The 24,140-nt window shown below is 39.2% G+C and overlaps 1 protein-coding gene across 1 annotated transcript; it reads right to left on the bottom strand.

Annotated features, from left to right (window-relative positions):
* Positions 1-14,402: 14,402 nt before the first annotated feature.
* On the bottom strand, positions 14,403-22,519 carry LOC120759709 (small integral membrane protein 10-like protein 2A). The gene is made up of 2 exons (XM_040079250.2): positions 22,312-22,519; positions 14,403-20,781 (listed from the first exon to the last, which is right to left on the bottom strand). The coding sequence occupies exons 1-2, from the start codon at positions 22,495-22,497 to the stop codon at positions 20,761-20,763; spliced, it is 207 nt and encodes a 68-aa protein (XP_039935184.1). The 5' UTR covers positions 22,498-22,519; the 3' UTR covers positions 14,403-20,760.
* Positions 22,520-24,140: the final 1,621 nt, after the last annotated feature.

The following is a 24,140-nucleotide window of genomic DNA, read 5'->3' as shown; positions in this document are numbered from 1 at the left end:
TGCCCGGGGGCTGGCGGGGGTCGCTCGGGCGGTCGGGAGCGAGAGGAGCGTGGGTCGAGTCACTTGGGCTCGTGCCTGCTCGGGTCGTGTTTTGGGGTCTGCAAGAGCCAGAAAATGTCTGCAGAGCCCCTGCCTCGTCTGTGGAGGTCTAAAGACTCCTTGGGGGGTTATAAAGGGAAGCGGGGGAGAGCGTGAGGAGACTGGAAGGTGAGGGCTGAACTGGCCTGAAGCAGCGTAGTGGAGGGGGATGAGGTGAGTTAAGTGTCTGGAAAAGAGCCCGAGATATCTGATGTTTCTGCATGTTTTATGCTGATTCTTGCTTGCTCCTTGTTCTTCTGTGCTGCGTGCTCCCGTTGCCACAGGGGCCATGGAGAGCCTGGTGTAGAAGTGGGACTGTGCCCCACGGGCGGTGCAGGGGTTTGTGTTGGTGAGCATTGTGTGGATAACGGAAAGGACTCTCCTTACTGCGCTAGGAGCCAGAGCATCTGTGGGATGTCTCTAGTCTTCAGTAAAGATCCTCAGTGAGTTACCTATCATGAGTGTCCGGATATTAGCAGCCTCCGAAATCTGGAAAGGTAAGTACAAGTATACTGGCATACATCACTCTTCCTTCCTTCCTTCCTTCCTTGGTACCACCTCTTACTATTTTTTAAAAACCGTTCGTGTCAAAATTCTATTCCGAAGGGAAGCTGTGGAAGGAAAGGGTCAGCCAACAGGAAAATACCGGGTTTTTCATTTTCCTTTTGTAGGCTAGCATGGGACAGAGCGCTGTCTAGGAAGCTGTGTCAGGAGCGCTCACCTCTTGCCACTGCTGCTTATAGGTGGTTAGTACAGCCCATTTCACTGAGAGCTGAGGTTTGGCTCTGACAGCTACTCTGGTGATAAAGTGTTCTACCTCATCTAAAAATCATAAACCTTTAAAATACTCCTTTTTGTGTTTCATATTTTAAATTAAATATTGTTATAAGTTTAGTACGTTAGTTATAAAAAGAATATAATTACATAAAACAGAAGCATCACCTTGGTAAGAGATTTATTCTGAAATTATGTCTATAAAGTGCCATTACAGGATGGTTTAAAATAAGTCTTAATGCAGATGAACTGACAGTGGGCTCTGAATATTTTTGCACACTGAGCAAACTGTTCATTTACATTAGTGGAGAATCTGCTACATGAGAAAAATTCTAATTTTATAAGCAATCACAGATTGTTTGCTTTCATTTGATTTGTGTTGTTTTGCACCTTTATATAAAGTGTATGCTTTTATGTTCTTGTTTCTGTTTGTCAGCCTGCCTTCCTTCCTTCCTTCCTATACTTTTGCTACAAGGAAAATTCTAGTCCAAAATAAAAAAGCCTAATCACTAATTCTAATAGCAGGGGAGAGGGAAGTGTGGAAAACAGTCCTCCTCCCACCCATTCAGTGCAAAATTCCTGTTGACTTCATGGAAGCAATACTGGTTTTAAAACTCTCCAAATTAATAGCAAAGAGAAAAATTATTTTGTGATGCAAGGAAGATATGAGAAATGTCTGTCCTAGTTACAAGTGACCAGTTGCAATATTTAATGGAAACTTCTTGGTGAAATCCAATTCCAAACTCATGGGATATGGAAAATGTTCTTTATTACACCTTCATTATTAACTTGAACAGGGAAATTTTCAGTATTTTGCTGAATATATATCTTACTGTGTTAGAACTCTGAAATATATGTCATTTAATCCCGTCTCAAGAAGGATCTGTTCTTTCGAGTCCTGCTTTACTTGGATGACTTATTAATGATGCATAGTACAAAAGAGTACTGAAATTATAGTGTCGTCTACAAGGCCGTGTGTCTGTGAAAGGATGGCAGATATTCCTTAAAACATTTTCATTCGTGCTGTGTGTGTCATAAATAGAATTACTTTTGCATGGGCCTGATCCTACAAGTGTTCTAAGCATAAAACTGTTAATTCTGTGTACAAGGTGTTTTAGTGGACAAAGGTGTTCAGTCTGTAGGTGAGAGGTGTCACAGAAACTTTTAAGATCAAACCTTTCACCCTGTTGCCTCATTTTCCTGTGTAAAAAGTGAAGCTCATATCTGGCTGTAAACCTAACTAGGTCAGGAGTAGATTTTTTGAAAATGTGTAAAATCAAGTAAAGAATTACAGTCACAGTTCTACATCGTAGCTATAGCAGTTCTACCATAGCAGAACTCCTCCTGGATTTCAGCAATTCAACAGTGACAGCTCTGCTATCATTAAATACAGGGTAATTCCTTACCAGCAAAGATGTCAGAAGCAGTACAGGTTACAATCTCAGCAAATTCCAAGACAAACTCCCACTCATGTGAATTATTTTGTCACATCTCCTTTGTTTTCTGGAATTTTGATCATTCTTGTGTTTTGAGGTACATATGAATTTATTTTTTTCTTCATCATATTGAGACTTTCAATCAACAGTTTTCTCAGGATTGCTTGATATTTTTTTCCTTCTTGCAATGTCTTCTATAGTCTTAGGTCTGTTTTTACCACCAGTATGTTTTGCCAGTTTCATATCCACGAGTCTAACCTTCTGTGTTGGAAGAACTTTGTAGTCTGTCATTCATGTAAATAATAGTCTAATAGCAGGTCTGTTGAAATTATTTTTAGTGGAAAATTGGGCTTTCTCCAAAACCTGCTGTTGGCAGGGTTGATTCCTCAATGATAAATGTGGTTACTTGCTGAATTTTCAGGTAATATACTTTGTCTTTTTTTTTTTTTTTTCCTTTTTTTTTTCCTTCTTTGGATAGTTCAGTAACTGTTCTAATTCAGTTTCCACTAAGAAGTAATTTATCATGTCATTTTTCATTTTAAGGGTTGAGGAGCACATCTGTTAAGGCATTTGTCTCTATAGAGAGAGCCAGTGAAGACAACTGAAACCCTTACATCACATTTTTGTGGTCTATAAAGCTCATTAAATATTAAGCCATTTCTGTGGGATTCAGTTTGAACCAGATTCCAAGAGCAGTGAATGAAAATAAAATTTTTACTGTTACAGATTTCATAAAGTTTTTTTACTTCTAATCAAAAGCATGAGCTCTGAGGATGTTCATACGCCGATAATAATATTGTATTCAAGTATAAGAAAATTCTGAATATTCTCAATGCAGAAAGAAGTAAACTAACTGTTGGGCCATCAGACTGGATGTCAGTGTCAGCCACAGGGAGATGGAATAATGCCCATTACTGTTGGAAGGAAGACTCTTGGAAATCTTACTTAAGGAGGAGTCACCTCCATGTAGGTATTTCCATTTCTTGTGTAAACGAGACATCACTAGCTTGCAAGTCTGGCTTAGTGTGATTTCTGTTAGATTTAGTAAGATGGGTAGTTACTCTGAAGGAGAACAGTTAATCTTAGAGACATGGATATCTGTACAGTCCTAATAATACATTCTTAGAGAATATAGATCAATACCAAAAATATAGATGCATCTTAAACAATACAGATGTTGTGCAGTATTTTATTATCTAGAATTGATTGACTGATTTTACAACTTGCTCAGAGAGATGCTCTCCCATTTTTAGAAAAATGGTGCATTACATTTCCTAAAACAGCATCTTGTTGGTAGAATCACTGTCATTGATACCCAGCCATTGTATTAAAGAATACTTTTGTTTCAAATCTAGACAATCAGTTTTTATTTTTTAAGAAGTATTGCTTAATAGTTTCCATGCAGGAAACTGTTAGTCCATCAGCATGTCTTATTTTTTTCCCATTTTTTTCTTCCATTTATTTATCAGTACTTGAATAATCTGGTATTCTTAAACCCCTCAGGCAAACTCTTTGACTTCCTCTGCCTGGCAGATGGGTTTTAGCCATGTATTGTTTCTTAAAATGTTTATGTTGTCACACTTATCATATTTTTCTCAGCTGGAAAACCATTTTTGTAGAAAATCCTGTTTGCTGGTTGTCTCAAAGGTTTCAAAAGTGCTTGTACCTTTCATTTAGGCCCAAAAAATTTTACGTGCACATATTTGATATTGCTTTGGGGAACATCAAAGCTAAAGCTTAGCAAGTCAAACATCTTTTATGAATCGTGCTTTTTTGTATGGATAGGAAGCTAGTTCCATTAAAACAGTCAAAACCCCCTAGAATAAACGTACCTCTCTTCTAAGAATTTTGCAGGGGTTTCTCTCAGATTAACTTTGAAATCCTGAATTTTATTTGCAGCTTCTTCTAAATTCCTATTCTTGACACGTTTAAGGGTTTGTGATTTTTTAAAGATTTCTAAATGAGCTTTATCTACTCCTAGCATCAAATATTACTGGTTTTGGAAGGCAGTGATTGTTTCCATTGTGTAACACTGATAGGGGCACTCGTGAGTCATTTGAGGAAAAAACCACACAAAGTCGCAGTGAGGAAAACAAAATGCATGAAAAATTGCAAAGGTCCACCATTTCTTTAATGCTTCTAATCTGAAATACATTTTGCATTAGAACTTGTTCTACCTGTATTAATTATGCACAGTACTAGACACAAGCAGGATGCTTTCTAGCATGAAAGCTGGGCCTAAAATAACAGAAAAAGAGGGCTTGGATTCAAAGGACATAGGCTGAAACAGATCATGAATGGAATTTTGCATGAAGCTTGAGAGGGTTTTTCTATCTCAGGAAAGAACTTGATGTAAATTAACTCTCAAAGGAGCATGTGCTGATTACGGCCAGGCTGTTCCCACCCTGAGAAGAAGCCGCAGTCTGAATTTCCCTCTGCTGGCTAGCTCCAGCTTGGCATGGTTAGATGGATTCTCACATACCACTCTCCGGTCTCACCAAGGCCTGGGAATTTAGAATTCCTATTTCATCCTACAGTGGGAACTGTAGGATGCAAAGCATGCATGAGTCCTGCTCTGGCTGCATGCACATGGCAGCAGCTGATGGATGGGAGCCCCCACGGTTCCTTCTCCCTGCCTGAAGAAGCCTCCTCAGCCAAGTCCCAGTGTACCAGGGCTGGCATCCCCTGGCACAGGTGGCAGCCAAGTGACAAGCTGCACTCGCTCATGACACACAGCGTTAGAAGGGTCACACCAGGTGCTCTTGTTGATTCACCAGTGAGTGAAATGCAATGGTGTATCTCCACATGAGCTGGCTCAGAGCTTGCTGCTGGCTAGTCAGCACTGCACAAATCTGGGTTTAATAAATATGGAACCATAAATTCAGACAGGAGCAGGAACTGGCAACTAATGATTTTGACTTACTGTGGCCTCTGAGCTGTTTGTGCAGCTGTTTGTGAAGCCACACTATAAATCAAATCACTCAATCCAGATTTTTAAAGTTCTGTCTAATCATTTCTAACCAGAATTGCTCCATTGATTAAATTCATGCTCTGGACCCACAAACAGTTGCATTGGTACAATTGCAGCACTGGTAAACTGCGACACACAGATGGTGTGGAAAGAAGGAAGGGAGGTTGCTGGACTGTAAGTTTGTCTGTGGGGACAATATCCCTGCATAATTATAACCTTATTCTGAACCACAGACTCTCCATCAATTTCACTTTCTGATCCCTCATGCTCAGCCTTTCTCAAGCTGAGCCTATACTCAGCCTTACACGTTTGTTACGTCTCATCTGTGCAATCCTAGATCATCTAATGGTAATAAATTGATCAAGATTAAATACGAACATGTAATTGCATTTCTGTCAGTGTTAGCGAGCTGTGAGTTACATTGTTTAGACGAAGCTTTATCCTGGCTTTTTAGTGGCAGTGTCCTTTTTAGGACAGATTATACCAACTCTTAACGTAAAACCATCGAGAGGAAAACCACTCACCAGTCCTTGTTTTTGAGGATTTTGCGTTTTAAATAACTTTGTACTGCCGGGTTGAGTTTGTACAAAGAATTTCATGCCACATTGCCATCCAAAAATTGAATTTATTGCATCATGAAATTGCAGTTATATACTGCTGAGACTAGGCTTTCAGCTTCGGTCATAGGCTATTTTTGAATATACCTGTTGAGTCTAGGGGAAAGGGAATGATTCTTCATTAAAAGATGATGTGTAATATTTTAAATTCTTATTGTCTCTAGCCCAGTAAGGTCCCTGTTTATTGGGGCTGTTGCAGTTAAAATAAACACATGGGTCTTAGGCAGAAAAACATTACTTAAATCCTTGTCCTCTCATGGTTATATGTACTGTTTTATACCTTTCATATCCTCACAGATGTAAGAATAATCTCATATACATCTATACCAAATGAAAAGATTTTGGCATTTTCTTACCATAATTAAAGTATACTTTCAATTTAAAAAGCAGACCCTCACTTTAATTGTCTTTCCCCTGCTGTATTTCTCTTCACAGTCTTAAAGAAAGAAAAGCTCACCAGGTACAAAAAGATGTTAAGCAAGAGAGAGTCCAAGATGAAACTTGGCAAGAGCTAAAACAAAGAATTTTTCCAAGGAAATGGAGGAGACAGGTCAAATTAATTCCTCATGTAACTCCATTTACCTCAGTACAGTTACAGGAAGGATGAATTTGGTACCTTATACCTCTGTGGTCAGAAAAAGATTTCTGTGATCTCAATCAGTGCAGTAAAAAATAATAATTCTTAAGAAACAGAATTGTAATTTAAGTCTGGTAGAACTGCCCTTGTTATTTTTAGTCTATTAATATGATTGTAAAAGAACAATAGGTCTGCAGAAAAACAAAAAAGGTCTTCATGAAAATATTGGTACATAATGATTTGTGGCTTACACCCTCGGTAACATCTTTTTGTGGGAAAGAGGAATTCAGGACAGACTGCTAAAGTGGGCAGGGACAGCAGGGACAGTTTTGCTTTCTTGTGAGTTCCAGAAGCTTTTCTCCAGTTTGCTGCATTGCGACTTCAACTTTTCGCCTCCAATCTCATGCTTCTCCTCTGACCAAATTCAAATTCTCCTTTCCCTCAAGATAGTTCAAGTTCTACTGTATGTGCAGGGCTCTCTGTTGCTTCTCTTTACTGAGGAGATTTTTTAGATTTTTCTCCTCAGACAGAAATATTCAGCCCCTTGGGACAGATAAAAGAGGATGTTTGGCCTCCACCGTAATTTCTTTTTAGATTTTAAATTTCAATATGTTTAAATTTGAGATGCTTTAAAATAATGCAAATTCACTGTGAGAGCCCAGCTTTCATGTGCCAATCTGTAGTACTAAAGTGTAGCTGTACCCAGAGATTATTTCCATTTTAAAACCTTATTATGAAACACCATCCTTGCCTCTCCACCCTACTGCCAAATTCAGGAAATACTTTTAATATCAATGTTAAGATCTTTTAATACTGTAACATTAAAGCATTCATACAGTGTATTAATGCAATGAAATTTAAGTCAATAGTCTGTCTTTTTTATCCCTACCAACTTGCAACTATCAGTTTTAATACAGAGGAAAGTGTCTGTGTATACAAGCATATAAAAGATGTGAAAATACAAAGGCATTTATTGAAAACAGACAAAACCAGGAAGATGATAAAATAGCAGAAGGAAGTGGCCTCACATATAAAAACTTTTGCTTTGTATAGCAGAATTTATCACTAAAAACTCTGGCTGGCAGATTGCCATGCTTTGGACTAAACAAGGAATGAAACATAAAAAAAAAATTCGACTTAGTGTACAAAACACAATAGAAACAATAATGTCTTACAAAGTAATGAAATTAAACATTTTTTGTTTCCTTTTAATGTGGATCTTTTAAAGTTTTGCTATATTTTCAAATAGCAGAAATCTCACTTGCACAGCTGTCCTCTTACAGATGTCTGCATCAATCAAGTGTGCCATTCAGCAGGTTATATGGAATTCCCAAATATCCAAAATTAAACAATGATGATGGAGCTATACTATGAAAACAATTGTATTTTAAAATAGTGAAACCATTAAAGAATATTTTATAAAACGTTACTCACTTTACTGCAGTTTTAACGCACAAAGCTGCTGAAGTAAATGTGGACTGCTCAATGTTTTCACACTGGATAAAGAATAAGTTTTTTAAATAGACTCTGTTCTCCATTTCTTGTTATGTTTGTGTGGAAAAATTGAAAGCATTAGGGAATGACAGTACAGTTAAGCCTGAAAGACTTTCACATAGGAGTCTTTGAAATCTGCTGTTGGTGGAGAACACTTCAAAAGCATGAGGATCTGGGATACTTAGTTCAGTTATTGTACCAGCTGGGAATAAATGAATTATTTTCTGCAAGGATGTTCTTCCCCCTGGCCTGCTAAGGCCTGCATTCTGGTATTCCTGCTGGAAGTGGCCTCCAGTAGAACATGGATAATGAGCACAGCTAAATTCTCATGACTAACAAAATCTTGCCCTTGCTCTCTACTCTGGAAGGCTTTTCCAGAGCTTAGCAGTTAAGAAAGACTCCAAACCTGAAAAACAAGATGGCAGATAACTACAATTAAAACAAACAGGTAATTTTTTCAACATCTTAATCACATTTGCAAGATAAATACACTGCCAAGTACTAGTTATGTTCTTAAATATTGTCTTATTCACAGTTAAAACCTTTTCATCTTGTTGACAAGAGTGGTTATCTCCTCCATGCATTAAATCATTCCGTGAAGTATTTTTATGTGTTTCTTATATTTGAATCTCCAGTCTCCTGATAGCTTCTATGGAATTTCCATATTTACAAAGTACTGTTGCCTGGCAGTTCTTTTTCTAGCTGCTGCTTTTTCCTGAAATGGTGTGGACTTCCTGCATAATTTGTACAAAGCTTTCCCTTCTATAAATGTCATTTTAATTTTTAGTAAAGCTGGGATATTCTGTTATGAATTAAAATGAGATAAATTCTTCATAATCTTCAGCTAAAATAATGAAATGCTGCCTTGAACCTATTAGAAATGAGACAATAATATTTTTATTAGATTATGAAACTGCAAGTAATGACAGATAAATGCAGATAAATCTTTATTCTTAGAAATCTAAACTGCTAATCAATAAAACATGTTACTCCAGAATGCTGACCATAGGCAACGGCAATGAGTAAAGCAATATCTTTATCACAATGGGATTTTGGAAGGTCTGTATTAATTCCAGAATAACACAACAGCAAAGAAAGGTGTGCTTTTACCATGCTTAATGCAGCACCTACGGCTACACACTTGGGGAGTGTTTCCATTCTTTGTACTGCACTTTTAATCGTTTATGGAAAGCACAGAAATTTATCCTTGATCTAAACAAGCAGATATTAATGCCTGTTTATGTTTATATATAAGTGTTTATAGTTATTACGTGCAATCAGGAAAACTACAGTTTCGCATTTTATGTGAATGAAACGGTCTTTTATCTCTAGATCACAATATTAGAGGTGTGCTGGGAGCATGATGAGCAAAAGACTCCCAGAATGCTGCTGCAAAGCTCCTTGGACATCCTGCTTTGGTTTCAGTCCAGTTTTGCACAGAGGCTTGTCCACTCACATTCAACAGTCCCTTGAATAATGGGAACTCTTTAATTTCCTTACAGAGCCCCTTAGTAAAAGTTTAGACACAAACTCCACCTTTGAGTTTGGAGTCTGCCTCATTAGAACAATGTCTCCTCCCCTTCTGCTAACAATCAACAATTGTTTAACATTTCTGTAGTAATTCTTTACCATGATAACAACAGCAACTTTTTGAGATGTCATTTGACATTCTCCCAGAATAATTTGATTTACTCTTGATGGGGCTGTCTTCTGTTCTGAGTGGAAATTGCAAGGAGCTGCTATTACTGCTCTGCCAATAATGTGTCAGTCATAACACCATTTAGAATAACTGTGGCAAAATAACTGTGCATTCTTCCTTACAGTGTCAAGAAATTATATAAAATAACAATGTTTGCCAGATTAATTTGAAAAAAGAATTTATTGTTATTCAAACTGTGATAAGAAAAGGTGCTGTGAAAATATTCCTGTTTTTTCTAACAGCCTAATTTCTTGTAAGGACTTTCTAATTAATTTTGGTGTGACTTCATTCAGTCACTATTTCAGGAATATGCTCCAATATATTTTCTTGATCAATAGTAGTAGAAAAAATACTAAGATTATGTTTACCTACAGCACCAACATCAAGCAAAGTAATACAAGACCCAGCATGTCCCAAATAAGCAATGTGTAGCGGAGAAAGGAAAAAATTAGAATTTTGTACTCCAGGAAATAAAGAAGTTACACTTCCTTTTCATAAAAAGCTTTAATAACCATGTTAACAATTACTTTGAGCAGGTCATGTGAGAATATCTAAGATTAAAAAGCAGTAGTGAGCTTAAAGGTTTGTAAAAAGTCTTATTCAACGCTGTTATCAATTTCATCATTCAAACAAAGTAGCAAATGTTACCATTTTATAAACTGGAATGCCAAGGAGATTTCTCTTAGAAGACCATCCATTTGCTATAACTTTAAACATGATGTATTTTGTTATTACAATTGTCAGATGGTAAATTCTGTCTCTTTCTTTCAGGGTAACACACTTAAAGATGGCTGTTCTTTGAAGAGTACAGTATTTGGTATGTATGCAATGAATTTCAGGGCGCTTCAGGAACAGGATATTGTCTCAGTTTGAATGGCTGGGAAGATTCACATTGACTCTGCTGTGCTTAGGGCTGCACTTTTAACCCAGGCTAAATTTAATGATATTCCCATAAATCACCAAGTCTGGGCATTGTAGCTCAGCTCACACAGGCAGATCCTCAGCTCCAGAGCTCTGATTAAGTCAGCAGGGCTAGAGACATCAGTACTGATCTTGTGTGATTGGATTACAGGATTGGAGCTGTGATTTGTCCTACTGAAACCACTCTAAGGTACTTAAACACAGAAATCCTACTATCAGATTTCTTTTCTTATTGATTACACTTTCTGAAATGCAAAAAAAAAAGGAAGCAAAGCAACAAAATATACCTCAATCTTGATTTCTCCAGGTGGCATTCTGGTAAGGTGCATGTAGGGCTGGAAAGCCAACAGAAATATCTCTGGAGGAATAATAATAAAAGTGTGATTTTCCTTTTCCACAAAAAGGTTGTAAAATATTTGTGCTTCTTTTATTTCCTCTGAACCCATTCCCAGTCCTTAGTTAACCCCACCCTCCCTATGTGATCTGAACTACTTGACAGTTTCTGTTATAAAGGAAAGTCATATCTAGGTTGCTTCCTGACTCAAGTTTTAATTCATAGCGTCTCATCCCATGTTTATGGCAAAATAGCCTATCAAATGAAACCAAGAATATGTTCAAAACACTTTGTTTTAACTGGTTGGTCTTTCTGTTTTGTTTTTTCTCCATGAGTTTATTCCTTGCCTCTCAGGTTTGTATGTTAGGTTGAGAGGAGTCATGTAGTGTATCACGTTATCTGACCATGGCTGGAATATCTGCTGGGAGGCAGAAGAGCCCTCCCAGGCAGATCACCTGCTGAATTTAACAAGTATGTGTGAATAACAAAGATTGATCAGAAATATTTTCACTTAAAAAAGCGTTCTTTTATATTAGCTATAGTAACAATAGCCATATACAAAATGGAATCCAACCTTTGGTCAGTGCTGTTTCAATAGGGGCCTTCAGAAAAACCACTTCCTATGTGATGAAAGAGAAACTGCTCCAAAATCCATTCAGGAATACCTATAACTCCTTATGAATACCTAATGAAAACATATTAGAATTAACTGTAAATTGAGCAAGTAGCAAAAAAATCTCGATGAACTGACTGTAACAGAATATCCTGTGATGAAAAGCTCTGCAGACTTCTGCTTGCCAGCATTGGCAAGTAAGTAGTCTAGCTAAATAGAAGGAAAGCAGAAGATACAGCTATCAACTGCAAACGGATGATTATAAAGCAGAAAGAAAATGTGAGGAAGAGATCTGAAAATTATGATTGACAGTGACAACACAGACCAGACAGCTTTTATTTTAAGCAACAGATTGTTGGGAACATACACCATAAATCAAAGTGAAGGACTTGAAACCTGCTGTAGTCTGTACAGATGTTCTCACTCAGAAAGCAGCTAGAAGGAACAGAAGATAAAAGAAGGCTGTCCAACTTCAAAAAAAGGTTTGAATTTTCATTCTGTTTTGGCAAGTTTTTGTGCTAGTCTCTGATTTTCAGTGTGATAGAAGATTCAGCATCTACAAACCTGACCTAAAGTGAGAAACATCTGAAGGGGTACAAGCGAACCCTTAAGAAGGTGCTATACAACATCATGATATATTTTTTTGTTGTTTTAATCTTAAATGTTTTTATATTGAAGGAGGCAGAAATTGGAAATGCTGTAACTGTTGTAGCTCTGGAGCAAGTCATACGTGCTTGCAGTCAGCACGCAGTACCTGGAATGCAAGGCTAAGATCTGAGAGGTGATTTAGGAATCCCTGCTGCAGAAAAGAGGTTTTTTGATAGAAAGCAAGACAGGATTACTGAGCTCAGAAGAGTTATTTGTGAATAACTTCCAGCTAAAGTGATTAAGGGCTTCAGCCACTAGCCCCAGAAAAAAAAAACCAAAACAACAAAGAGCATCAAAAACATCCTGCTTGTCATTGCTGCTGGCTTTTTGTTCAATGAGCAAGGGGTCTGTGTTGGTTTTGGTCCTTTGCCCATGGGGACACTTTTAACAAAACATTATACTTGAAAGAATTCCAGAATCTGTTTGTTTGGGGTTTTTTTCTTTCCTTTGAACTATGAGGTTAAAGATAAATAAAGGAGTATTTTGATATGTCTAAAAAATACTTGGGGTAACAAAGAGACAAAGCACTTCCTAACCTTCAAGACTTACAAGTGCACTTTACAAACATGCCACAGTTCTTGCTAACAAAAACCCCATCCAATAACTGGGGGGTTTTTTTAAGGTAAAGCACTCCATCCTCTTTTAAAAAAGTATCTAAGAAATGTGAATATCTTAAGCAGAATCTTTGGTAGTTGTGTTTGGTTTAAGGTTTTGGGTTTTTAAAATTTTAAATTGCTATAGTATCTGCCAGAAAAAGCAAGAGCCAAGAAACATACTGGAAGATAAATGTTGTGATGAGTGTAAATTGGTAAGAGGTTCCTCTGGCAATCTCAGATTTGCAGAGAGGGAATTTGGGCTCCTGTACAGATGAGTTCTCTTACAAAATTTTACAGTATGAGATGAACAAAGAGACTACCACAAAGTCATAGGCCACCCAACTTAAATCCAACTTCAAAGCATTTCATATTCAATAGGAAGGGATTTGGATATGCACAGAGTAGCATGTCTATTTCTGAGTTTATTTGCAAAAGTATTCAGAGTTCCTTAGCATTCCCCATTGCAGGTATCATTCCCAATTATATAAATGTATGTAAAACTACTGATAAACCATCTGAAAGTGATGACAATATGAGTAATTAAGGCTGTATCACATCAGTGTCACAATGGGTGGCTGGAACATCCTGGACAGACAAAGATTACAATTCACTACAAATTCCAAAAGCCATGAGGAACCTACAGTGATGTGCAGGGAGCACTGATAGCACTTTCTTAGCCATGGAGGTCTAACCACATGCCAAAACTTTATGGAACTTTATTAGATTTATTATATTCAGTTTTTTCCTCTCTCCTTTTTTTTTTTTTTTCTGTTTAAATGCTTGCCTTGAGGGACAATATGATCTCAGCATTCATCGTCAAGAAAAAAAAAATACACATTAATTTTGTACTCAAGAGTATCAGCCAGGGTTGCCAATTCTTTTCAGAATACAGCCCATAACAGTAACGTTCTTCCTCAAAACCATCACTTCTGGCAGCAAGGACCCCCAGACCAAACAAAAACTAAGTTTTTTGAATCTAGAATCAAAAGGTCACCTGATAGCAGCTTTCAGAAGAGACATTGCTGAAGGGTGAGTAGCTCCTGTTTTAATATGTTTTTTAATGTTCAACATTTAGCAGAGGATACATGTTTATTCTACTCCCTTAATGGGAATATTTCATACAGCAAAAACAAGAGTTCTGGGATATGTTAATATGGTGATTTTAACTGCGCAGAGAAGCACCCAGCAATGTTTATCCTGAATGATGCAAGAGAGTTGCTATGGCTATTGCATGTATTTACCATGGTTTGCTTTCCCCTTTAAAATGAAGCTGTGCTGTAAGATTGGAGCGAGTTAGTTAGGAAATACCTTAGAACTACATTGAAAGTAACTGGCTTGTTAAAGCTTCTCACTATTAAAAAAGTGTGGAAAAAGAATTCCCATTAATGACTACTGGTGGCTAACATCTTTAAACTAGCCTTGAGTTCAAATACCAGATTTCTAAGATCAGGTATAAGCATTGAGCCCTTTTATTCTCACAGAGGTTTTAAATTTATTTGGTTTCTGTAAACACATCTCTCAAATTGTACCTCTGAAAAAGCCCCTCCCTGTCTGACTTTACATTGTCAGAAACACAGTCTCTTCAAGTACATCTGTACAATTTATACAGTGAAAAATTGGAATGAGAAGCACCAAAACTACCTCTGTCTTTTAAAAAAGAATTTTATTTGTTTTTAAATAGCTTGACAAAACCCATCCATTGGTACTCTTGAGTTCAATTGTAAACAGTTACAATACATGACCGCTATGTATTGATTCTGTACATTAACCTATTTGCAGTGACAATCCCTAAGACAAGGCAAACTGAAATGCACTGTACTAAGATGTACTAACAATGCCGTAACTGAAAATACTCCAAAGACTGATGTGGAACTCCCTCCTGTGGTGTGAGTGAGCAGCTTCGCAGGCAACAGCTTCTGGCAGCTTGGGGAGCACTCCTGATATTCCAAAGTCTCTATTCACGTTTCAGGTCTATTATGGAAACTCCTCACCCAAGTTAAAAGTGTCACAATACATTTTTAAAATACATACAAAGTTGTAAACATATTTCTCTGGAACGAAACAAAACAAAAAAAATGGTTTGTGCCAGCCTCCACCTCCCACATTGCAATAAAATAATAAGAATAAAAATAGGGCCACAGACAAAGGCCATAGGCTAAATTTTTTCTGTAGGGATGACATCACAGTTTACAGGAAGTATTGTATCAGCATTGAAAATTAGTCACCATCAGGTAGCAGAACCCATTTTCAAGAAATGGTTTCACTCAGCTTCAAGTGATGAATCAGGCACTAAATATTCAATTTCCCTAGTTTTAAGAATAAAAGCTTAAATTACATTTCGGTATTATGTTTGATAATAGCTAAAATTGACTACAAACAAAATTAAATGCAGATACTTTTGCAAGTTTGGGGTTTGACCACTTTTGCTACCAGGTTTATACCAATCTTCCATGAAGAAGGAAAGAATTTGCAAAACAGACTATACCCATATAAAGATCACACAAATAAAATGGATCTTTTCAAAGCAGATTTTCTTTGTGGAAGTCCCCCTAGTCATTTTCTAAAATGTTCTAGCTTTTAAATTTATTTCATCATTAACAATGAAATAACCATGTTATATCACTAATTCCAGAAAGACTAAGACAATTGAGATTTTTGGGATGCAGTATAGGATTAATTTCAAAGTACAATAGGATTTGCTGTTACCAGTGCAGTCTGGTAAAGGATAGCATTATTCTAGGACTTCTGTATTTATTACTCTTGTTTTCGCGCTGTCAAGAGTTTGATATCTGTGACCTTGTAATTTAACAGTTGATCATAAATATCAGTATTCTCATAGGCAACATTTGGCTTATTTTAAATTTCTATCAAGTGCAGCTCTTCCTTGAAGATTAGAGGCTCTGCAGTCTAAAAAGGGTTCTCCCCCCGCCTCAGTTACTGGCTGTGCATCAGAAAAACAAGTGGCAGAACACATTTTATTCTGTGTACTCTTAGGGGAAAAAAATAAATTCAAAATATTCATGTTATTCATGTGAATGCACTCAATTTTTTGAAAAGTTAAATTAAGTTCTAACCTTAATGGTTTTTTAAGCCTCAGATTCTAGCTGCAATTCTCAGCTGTCAGAGCTATCACATACTCAAATTAAATATTGGATTTTAATTAAAGCAGCTGTTTTGAAGAGGAAAAAAAAGCAGAAATATGTCACATTGATTTCATATTGCTCTCTCAGTTATACCAGCTGTCATACACCCTAATGAGAGATTATGGACTCTTACATCTCTACATGTTTTCTGTCCATTTGTTATGCATAATTAATTACAGGACAATGTTTCTGAGGTGGAACAAACTATCAGCATATGTTTATGCTGAGAAATTATAGGGAGAGAAATATATGCATGACCAGGCCATAAAAACAAAAGACAATAAGATGATATATTAGGAGAGTACATGAAGGCTTGCTTCTTCCAAAAAATTAAATGTGTTAACCTATAAGGGGCAGAAGAGGAGAGGAGGAGAAAGGAAGCAAACTTTGGCAAAGTTTAAGAAAGTGCTCTCTTTATAGTCCTAAAAATAACTTAAAAAAAAGAGAGAAATAAACCAGAAACAAACAAACAGCAAACCACCAAACCTCAAACAACATCAAAACCAAACCCAACACTGAAAAAGCAAAAGGCTCAAAAATGTCTACAGCTAGAACTGTCCCCTGTGCAGGATGATGCAGACACACGGTTGCTGAGATTGCACTGGCTAAAACCACACGGAGAAGTAACACCACCATCTCTACAGCATTTTGCACTGCAATGTCAGAAAGTAAATAAGCATTTGCATAAGCATCCCAACGTCATACTGTGGTAAAACACTTTTTATCTACATGCAGAGCTCTGTGCACACACATTTTAAAGTATATTTTCTTTTCAAAGCAGTACACTGTATAGTAAATTTTCACTCAAGTGTAACTACTAGGAAATTCTCTATATATTGAGTATTTTTAAAAATTTATTTTCTAATGGCAGAAATAAAACTTTGCTATGTAGTGCAGGAAGGATCTGGACATTAAACAATGAAATTTCAGATAGCACAAGTTGTTTAGTAGAACCCTGACATTTTGCTTAGAAATAACCTCTTCCTAGAGAAGGATGAGAGACAAAAATACAGAAATATGAAGGCAACTCCTGGTTGAGTATAAAGGTCCCTTACCCCTTCTAAGAATGCTGTTTTCTGTACTATCATCATCATCTGAGACAGCCCTAATAGCACATTAACTCAGGCAAGTTTTCCACATGGGACATAGTGAAGCCATGAAACTCCACACAAACTGGTTCTTGGCCAAGACACCTTCCATCTTCGGAGATGAGTTAATATCAAAACATCTGTAGGAAGAGAACAGTGGCCAAAACCATATAGCGTTAGATTTATCTGTAGTTTCAAAGGATGGATGCCATCCTTCAGGTTCCCTATTCTCCCTCCAGACAGGAAAAGCAAACGTTGTCTCAGTCAGGGCAGGCAGTTCTATTAGTGCAAGAACAGCGCTTTCCATCCACGGCCTCCCCAGGCTTAAAGTGCAGTATATTACATGAGATTTTAACATACCAAACTATGCTTTATTTGAATTTCAGAAGGAATGTTCAAGTTAAAATTACCTTTTAGGTTTTAAGCAGTAAAATTCAAGGCAAGGTACATAATATATCTTAAAATGGATTAAATCCACTTACTTCAGTATTCTTTGTATCTTATGTTCAATATACATATAATACACAACAAACATCCATAATTTCACTTAGTTGTATTGTATTTAAGGTGATCCTGTAATAAGTGATGAAAGGCCACGCACTCAGACAAGACTTTGTTTAAAACAGGACTGTATTAGCTGGACTGTGATATGTAACATAATTCAATATTCCAATATCTCCTCCTCCAGGGGCTTGTCATCGATCAGGAGAAAACCCTTGGCACTCTGCTGTACACACATTTAAGTTGTAGTTTATTGGTGGTGTCTCTCATGTTTTCTTTTCCCCCCACTTTGAAATCACTATGAGAAAAAGGTGCATTAAAAACTGGATTGATGTTTTTATGCCTTTACTCTTGCCTATTAACCTGATAATCTCACCTACAAGTTCTTGTATAGGACTATGGTTCCCTAAACATGTAGTTCCCAAATGACATACAGCAGAGAATGTTCCACGCCAAACCAGTCAGCTGCACAAACAAGGTCTCAAGTAACAACTGCAGGTACAGCTGTGCCAACTGATCCTTTGAACAGCCCAAGCACTCAAGTTTTGGTTGCAGGACTGTGTTCATGAACATCTTAAGGTAAAGCTCACCATACAGGGAGGGTATGGCTGTACCCATGGAGCTGCTTGGAGGTTAACATGGAGTTGCACAACGCTGTCTTTAGCAATCAAGCCAGCTTAAACAAGCTCCAACCCCTCCCTGCCTTCATTCCTCTGCCCTCAGCTCTGCCAAGTGTTTTTTTTGGGTCAAGATACAGGCAGACAGCAGCTTAACACCGTAACTCCAAGCCACAGACATTTGGAGAAGTGTCTTCATTTCTGGTGTTCTGGGCTGTCAGATCCACACAACTTCAGGAATTTCATAGCCCTGCAACACCACGTGTTAACTTGTGTCAATACCACCCACTACAAGGCTGATGAATTCCAGCAGTGGAAATGAGAGTGAGTGGCTTCATTAAGAAGGAACTGTTGCTGTTGGAATGACTTACAATACATAATCCAGAATTATTTTGGGGCTTTCGGTCACTTTGTGACAGGTAATTGCATGGTCAAAAGTCCACAAGTTAAACATTTAAATGCACACCAGAGAAAAGTTATTTTCTAAATCAAAGTAAGTGGCTTTTCATCTCTTAGCATTCAAAAGAAACCATCAGCCAATGGAGATCATGAACACACAGCATATCACTTAACATAAAAAGTAATAGATCTTATTTTCAGCACTCAAGTAAGACTTAAAAATTTCAACACTTCTCTCCCTAAGACTAATAACCAGCATCTCATCTTCATAATCAAGGACTTCTCTATATATGTGTGCTAACAGTCCGGTTACTACCACACTGGAAACTCTACTGGCTTTCCAGGTAAATTCAGTTCAAACTAAATGCAACATCACTTCCTCTCCTCCCAAGATGAAGCAAGACCAGCTGGCAAAAAGGATACCTAGTGTGTGAATCACTGCCATTGCTTTACTCCACATTAAGTCCTCACTTTTAAGTCAGAGTCAAGGGGAAGCTGAAAATGCATCCTAATCCACACACCAATACCTCCCTCTTTATGTGAACCCTTAGAACACATTAAGCTGATCTACAGCAATGCTCCTGCTGAGAATTTTGGACATTGAGTTCAAAGTTTGACCTACTGCACAATGAGTTCCTCCACTGAAGTGCCAACAGGAGTCTATTCACCAGCAGCTCTATGGATTCCAGCATTCTTGCCCTGTTCTTTGGCAAACCTCGTTGTCAGAAGCCTGTCCCAAAGCCAAAGTCAACAGGCCCAGAAGTTATTACTGTACTTCAGCTGTAACAGTCACTTTTTCAAGGAAAAAAATTTAGAAAGTTGTTTACAGTGTCTATTGTAGCACAGTAAAGCTCACAAGATACTGTTAAATTAGGGCAGTACCTTCCTTGGAAAGGAACACTGCTGAGAATTATGCTGTATTGAAGACCACCCTCCCAACAGCTTTCCAGTTCAAAATGTTCTAAGGTCTGATACATCAGCTGCTGTTGGATTCAGAGCAGGAATTCAACTCTACAAGAAACAAGTTCCCTTGGAAATGGGTATAAATAGTAATAGCCAGAACACTCCACTAATACAAACTCTATAGAAAACAAAGGATCTGTGCTAATCAAATTGGGTTCTAGTTTAGTGTTAATAGCAGACCTGCAGAAGTCCCAGAGTCTGAAGATTATGAAGTTCTTTACACTCAGATGCAGCTATTCCTTACATAAAAAGTCCCTATTCTTCCGACAGCCAGTTTAACTAGCAACTATAGCTTTTACTTCAGCTAATTCTCACTAAAACCTGAACTGTAACCTTGTCTCTCTTATTTTCTGCTAATATTAAAAATAGTAGTTATTAAAATCTCAGTACTTTATTACCTTCACTACTGCATACCAGAGACCTGCTAGTGCAAAAGCTAGCACAGAGATTACTAGCTGTATGATGTGAAAATTATTAGTCACATATTGTATATTCAAAAGCATTTGCTCATATCCAAGTGTTTGCTCTGAAGATACAAGGTTTAAGCAACAAAGAAAAAAACGTCGTTTCTGGTTGTTTGAGAGTCCCACAGCAGATTTGTTCAGAGAGGCAGCTGGATTAGAACAGGGATCAGGAAGTCCACCCAGCTGCAATGCTTTAAAAAATACAAACTGCAATTCGTTCTCTTTGCTACTGCTACTGCTCATTTCTAATTCCAGAAACAACAGGTTTTTATTATACTGCAAATTTCCCAGCCAGAATTGTGCAAAACATACAAAGTTGTCTCCTGGGCAGCATGAGCTGAAGTCTCCAGAAATGCTACAAGCTTCTTCCAGCCAGCCTGTTACTGAAATGCCACCAATGCAGTGAGAAACCCTACTGAGACTGTCTTTCCCAGAAGAAAAATGCAGATGAAATGAATCCTTCCAAGGAGCAGCTGCACTTGAGTTCGTCCCTGCTGATTCACTGAAACTCAGAGGCATTTCCTTGCCAACAGAAGACAGAGGTATAGTATTAAAGAGAGAACAATTCCTGGTGTTATATAATTCTTGTAAACTGCTGCTGTGATTTTGAGAACTGTCCAACATGGAATGCATGTGTGTCAGATGAGCTGCTGGCTTGTGATGATCTGGGCCATTGTCACATACTCGTTTCTGGGTAAAATCTTCTTTCTTCATAGTCCTAGAGCACACGAGCACAGCTTTGTTGCTTCACAACAGGCTGGGTTTGAAGAAGAATGTGACTGACTCTAATTGCAGCATACAGCAGAAGCAGCACACCAAGTCACAAGTCAATGGATCTCAATATGGACCTAAAGAGAAAGAATGCAGGAAATTACTACACTGATTACCCAGTTTCCTGGTTTCCAGTGTATTGAACCAAAAATAATTAAAAATCTTTCACATAAAGAATAACCCAGCTACAGAAATTAACCGTTGTCCCAACACACAATTCTCCCTACAGGCTGCTTGAGCACATCCAGAGGGGTAGGAAGTATGCCCAAATACCAGCTGCCCTCTGTGGTTTCAGTTTAGCCTGCTACAAGCTCTCTTGTAGACAGGCATGAAAGTGAGTCAGCAAATGAGCAGCCAGAGAGATTCGCTGTGTAACAGCAGCGTTTCCCTCAACCAATAGAAACGCAGGCTGGGACTGATTAGAGGCTTAACATGAAATGTTAGTATTAAAGTAATCCTCCTGTAAACAGAAGTGCAAGCTGAAATCGGACACAAACACTGGAATTCAACAATGTATCCATGAACAGCTTCCCAGAGGGAACTGGTCAGACAGGCTGCCCCAGCACAGTTAGTGGGTATCAGCTGTAGCACAAAGGACAAGCTGGTGGTGTTCCAGGAGAGCCATTCTGTACCAACACCGATAACGAGCAAAGACCAGGCTTTTTCAGCCAGCCAGGTTACTAAGCTACGTGTACAACTCCTGGCCATCTGGCTCATTTTCAAGCTTCAGAATTGTAGGGCAAATCCCAAACCCAAAAATACATATTTTGACCTCTTCCCATTTCAAATTATCTTTTGCAAGTAACAAACTCCAACCAGACTTGTTTTTCAATCCTTGGCCACTGGCCAGATGTCAAAACTTTCACTACAGCTATGTTTACGAGGAGAAAGTGTCCAGTCCTTGGCTAGAACAGATGTTTGTAGTGACGGTGCACAGAATGCTTCTGTTGCCAGTTAAGTTAAAACTAAATCTTTCATTTCATCACAAAAACAATGAAATTGTTTAAGCTGGCTTGATTCAGCCCTACAACAGGTCAAAGCTGAGTTAGAAAATTCCACATTTTATAGAAACGGGCTCAAAACAGGAGAGATACAAATTAAATCTGAACCATCCTTTTCATGCAGTAACATTGGTATATAGCATTGGTAACTGCCTGCATTTTCCGTGCTGCAGCTGTTCTTGATTTCAAAAAAAACCCCAATAAACTGATGTAAGGGAATTGTTTTCTTTGCTCCTTACAAGGTGTCAGGACCGTGCTATCAAAGCGCACATATTCACAATTTATTCCCAGTATTTAAGACAGCCATGGCTCAGGAAAAGGTACAGGAAAGCGGAACGTTTGCTGCTAACACGCAGAGCAAGCAGCACAGGGGGCACTCGCAGCTGGCCATCGGCAAGGGCAAGGCTCCGGGGCTGCATCCGTGCACAACGCAAGCGACACTGCCCCGGTGACACAGGGCAGGGCACAGCCCCCGCCCCGGCGCAGGGACGGGCACCGGTCCGGGCGCGCTCCGCCGTTACCGGGGGGAGCGGCTGCGAACCGCCCCCGGGCCCGGCCGGTGACTCCGGGACGCGAGCCCGCCCCAGCCCCGCCGCCCCCGCCCACCTGCAGCCGCACGTTGAGCATCATGGAGGCGACGATGTAGAGGTAGGGGAAGTTGATGCGGAGCTTCCAGGCCAGGTCGAAGAAGATGAGGAGGGTCCTGGTGAGCCCCTTGCAGAACACGCCGTAGGACCTGGCCGCGGCCGACTGGGAGAGCCTGGCAGCGAGCGCGGACAGAGCCGCCGCCATAAACCCGCCCCCGCTCCCGCGGCCGCGCCGCGCCCGGGCGCCGCCGCCGCCTCCCCGCGCTGCGCGTGCCCGCCGGGCGGGGCGCGCGGCCGCGCGTCAGCACCGCGCGTGCGCCGGGCCGGGCTGCCGCAACGCGCGGCTCCGCTCGCTGCGCATGCGCAGAAAGCGGGCGGGGCCTGTCGGGTCCCACGGGCCCCGGCGCCCCGCCCCCTCACGCTCCGCCGCCCCGCCCTCGGCCCGGCCCGCGCGTGTGGGTGCCGTGCGGGGAGCGCACGGAGCCCTCACGGCGTTATCACGGGCATCAGCGAGGCCAGCTTCTAGCCCTGCACAGCACGCTCTCCAAGGATCCCGCTAAGTGCCTGAGAACACACGACACTTCTTGAGCTCTTGTCAGGTTTGCTGCTGTGACCACTTCCCTGGGGAGTCTGTTCCAGTCCCACCACCCTCTTGGGGAAGAGCCTTCTACTGATACCCAATTTTAACTTCCCCTGGGTTACCGTGATTCAACCCATTTTCTGAGAGCGTGAGCCAGGTGTGCTCTCCGGCCTGCTCAGTGCCACCTGCACGGGCCATGGATGTCATAGAATCATACAATGGTTTGGGTTGGAAGGACCTTTCAGTCCATTCAGATCCACTCCCCTGCCTCGGCCAGGGACACCTTCCACTATCCCAACTTGCTCCAAGCCCTGTCCAACCTGGCCTTGGACACTTGCAGGGATCCAGGGGCAGCCACAGCTGCTCTGGGCACCCCGTGCCAGGGCCTCGCCTTCCTCACATGGGGGAATTTTCTCCTAACATCTAAACCCACACTCTTTCGGTGTGAAATGTCAATAATGATTTCTGGGTTTGGGTGCGTTTTTTATGTAATTTTCTTCATTACAGAGCCACGTGATGAATTCAGTGAGCCAGCTACTGTCACAAGGAAATGTTTGCTTTGCCTTTCAAGCCAATACTTGAGTTACGCAATGAGTTTAAAATAAACTATTCAGGTCTGGGTTACACACAAGATTTTAAAAACATTTTGCGAACATTTCCTAGGAAGATCTTTGAGCTAAATTACCATCATGACACTTTTCAGGTAGGCAAAAATGTCCCAAAAGATGAACAGTTGACCAATATATTTTTAGACATGGCCCCATTTTTTTCCCCAGAATTTTTCTTTACAGTTTCCATTCAATTAACTTTCAATAACTGAAATGAAACAGAAAAATCAATACATTGATCTAAACTTCTTGTAAAAGACTATTTTATTGACACAGAATCAAGCTGATATATAGAGAAAGAATAATTCCAGAAGAGGACACTTAGCAGCTTCCCATTATTAATTGGAAAATAATGTAGGCTGCACAAAGGTTAAATCAGGAACCTGATTAACTTTTTATTTACCAGTAGATGTCCGCTGGTCTCATTAGTTCTGGCTCATGTTACATGTTGCAACAGATGTGACACAGTATCAATGTTTAAATCTTGATCAAGAGTAAATCACTTTCTACACTAAACTAGGCAATATAATTACTAAATTAGGTCACAATAACAAGTTAACATCAGTATTTATTTCTATCTAATTATTTCATTAAATAGTGAGATTGATAAAACAGTTTTTAGCTTTTCAACAAAGAAATTAGCAGATAATATAATTGAAT

This window comes from Hirundo rustica, chromosome 15, assembly GCF_015227805.2.
Source record: "Hirundo rustica isolate bHirRus1 chromosome 15, bHirRus1.pri.v3, whole genome shotgun sequence".
Classification (NCBI taxonomy): Eukaryota; Metazoa; Chordata; class Aves; order Passeriformes; family Hirundinidae; genus Hirundo; species Hirundo rustica.
The sequence above is the reverse complement of the archived record's forward strand: the minus strand, read 5'-3'. Positions and strand labels throughout refer to the sequence as shown.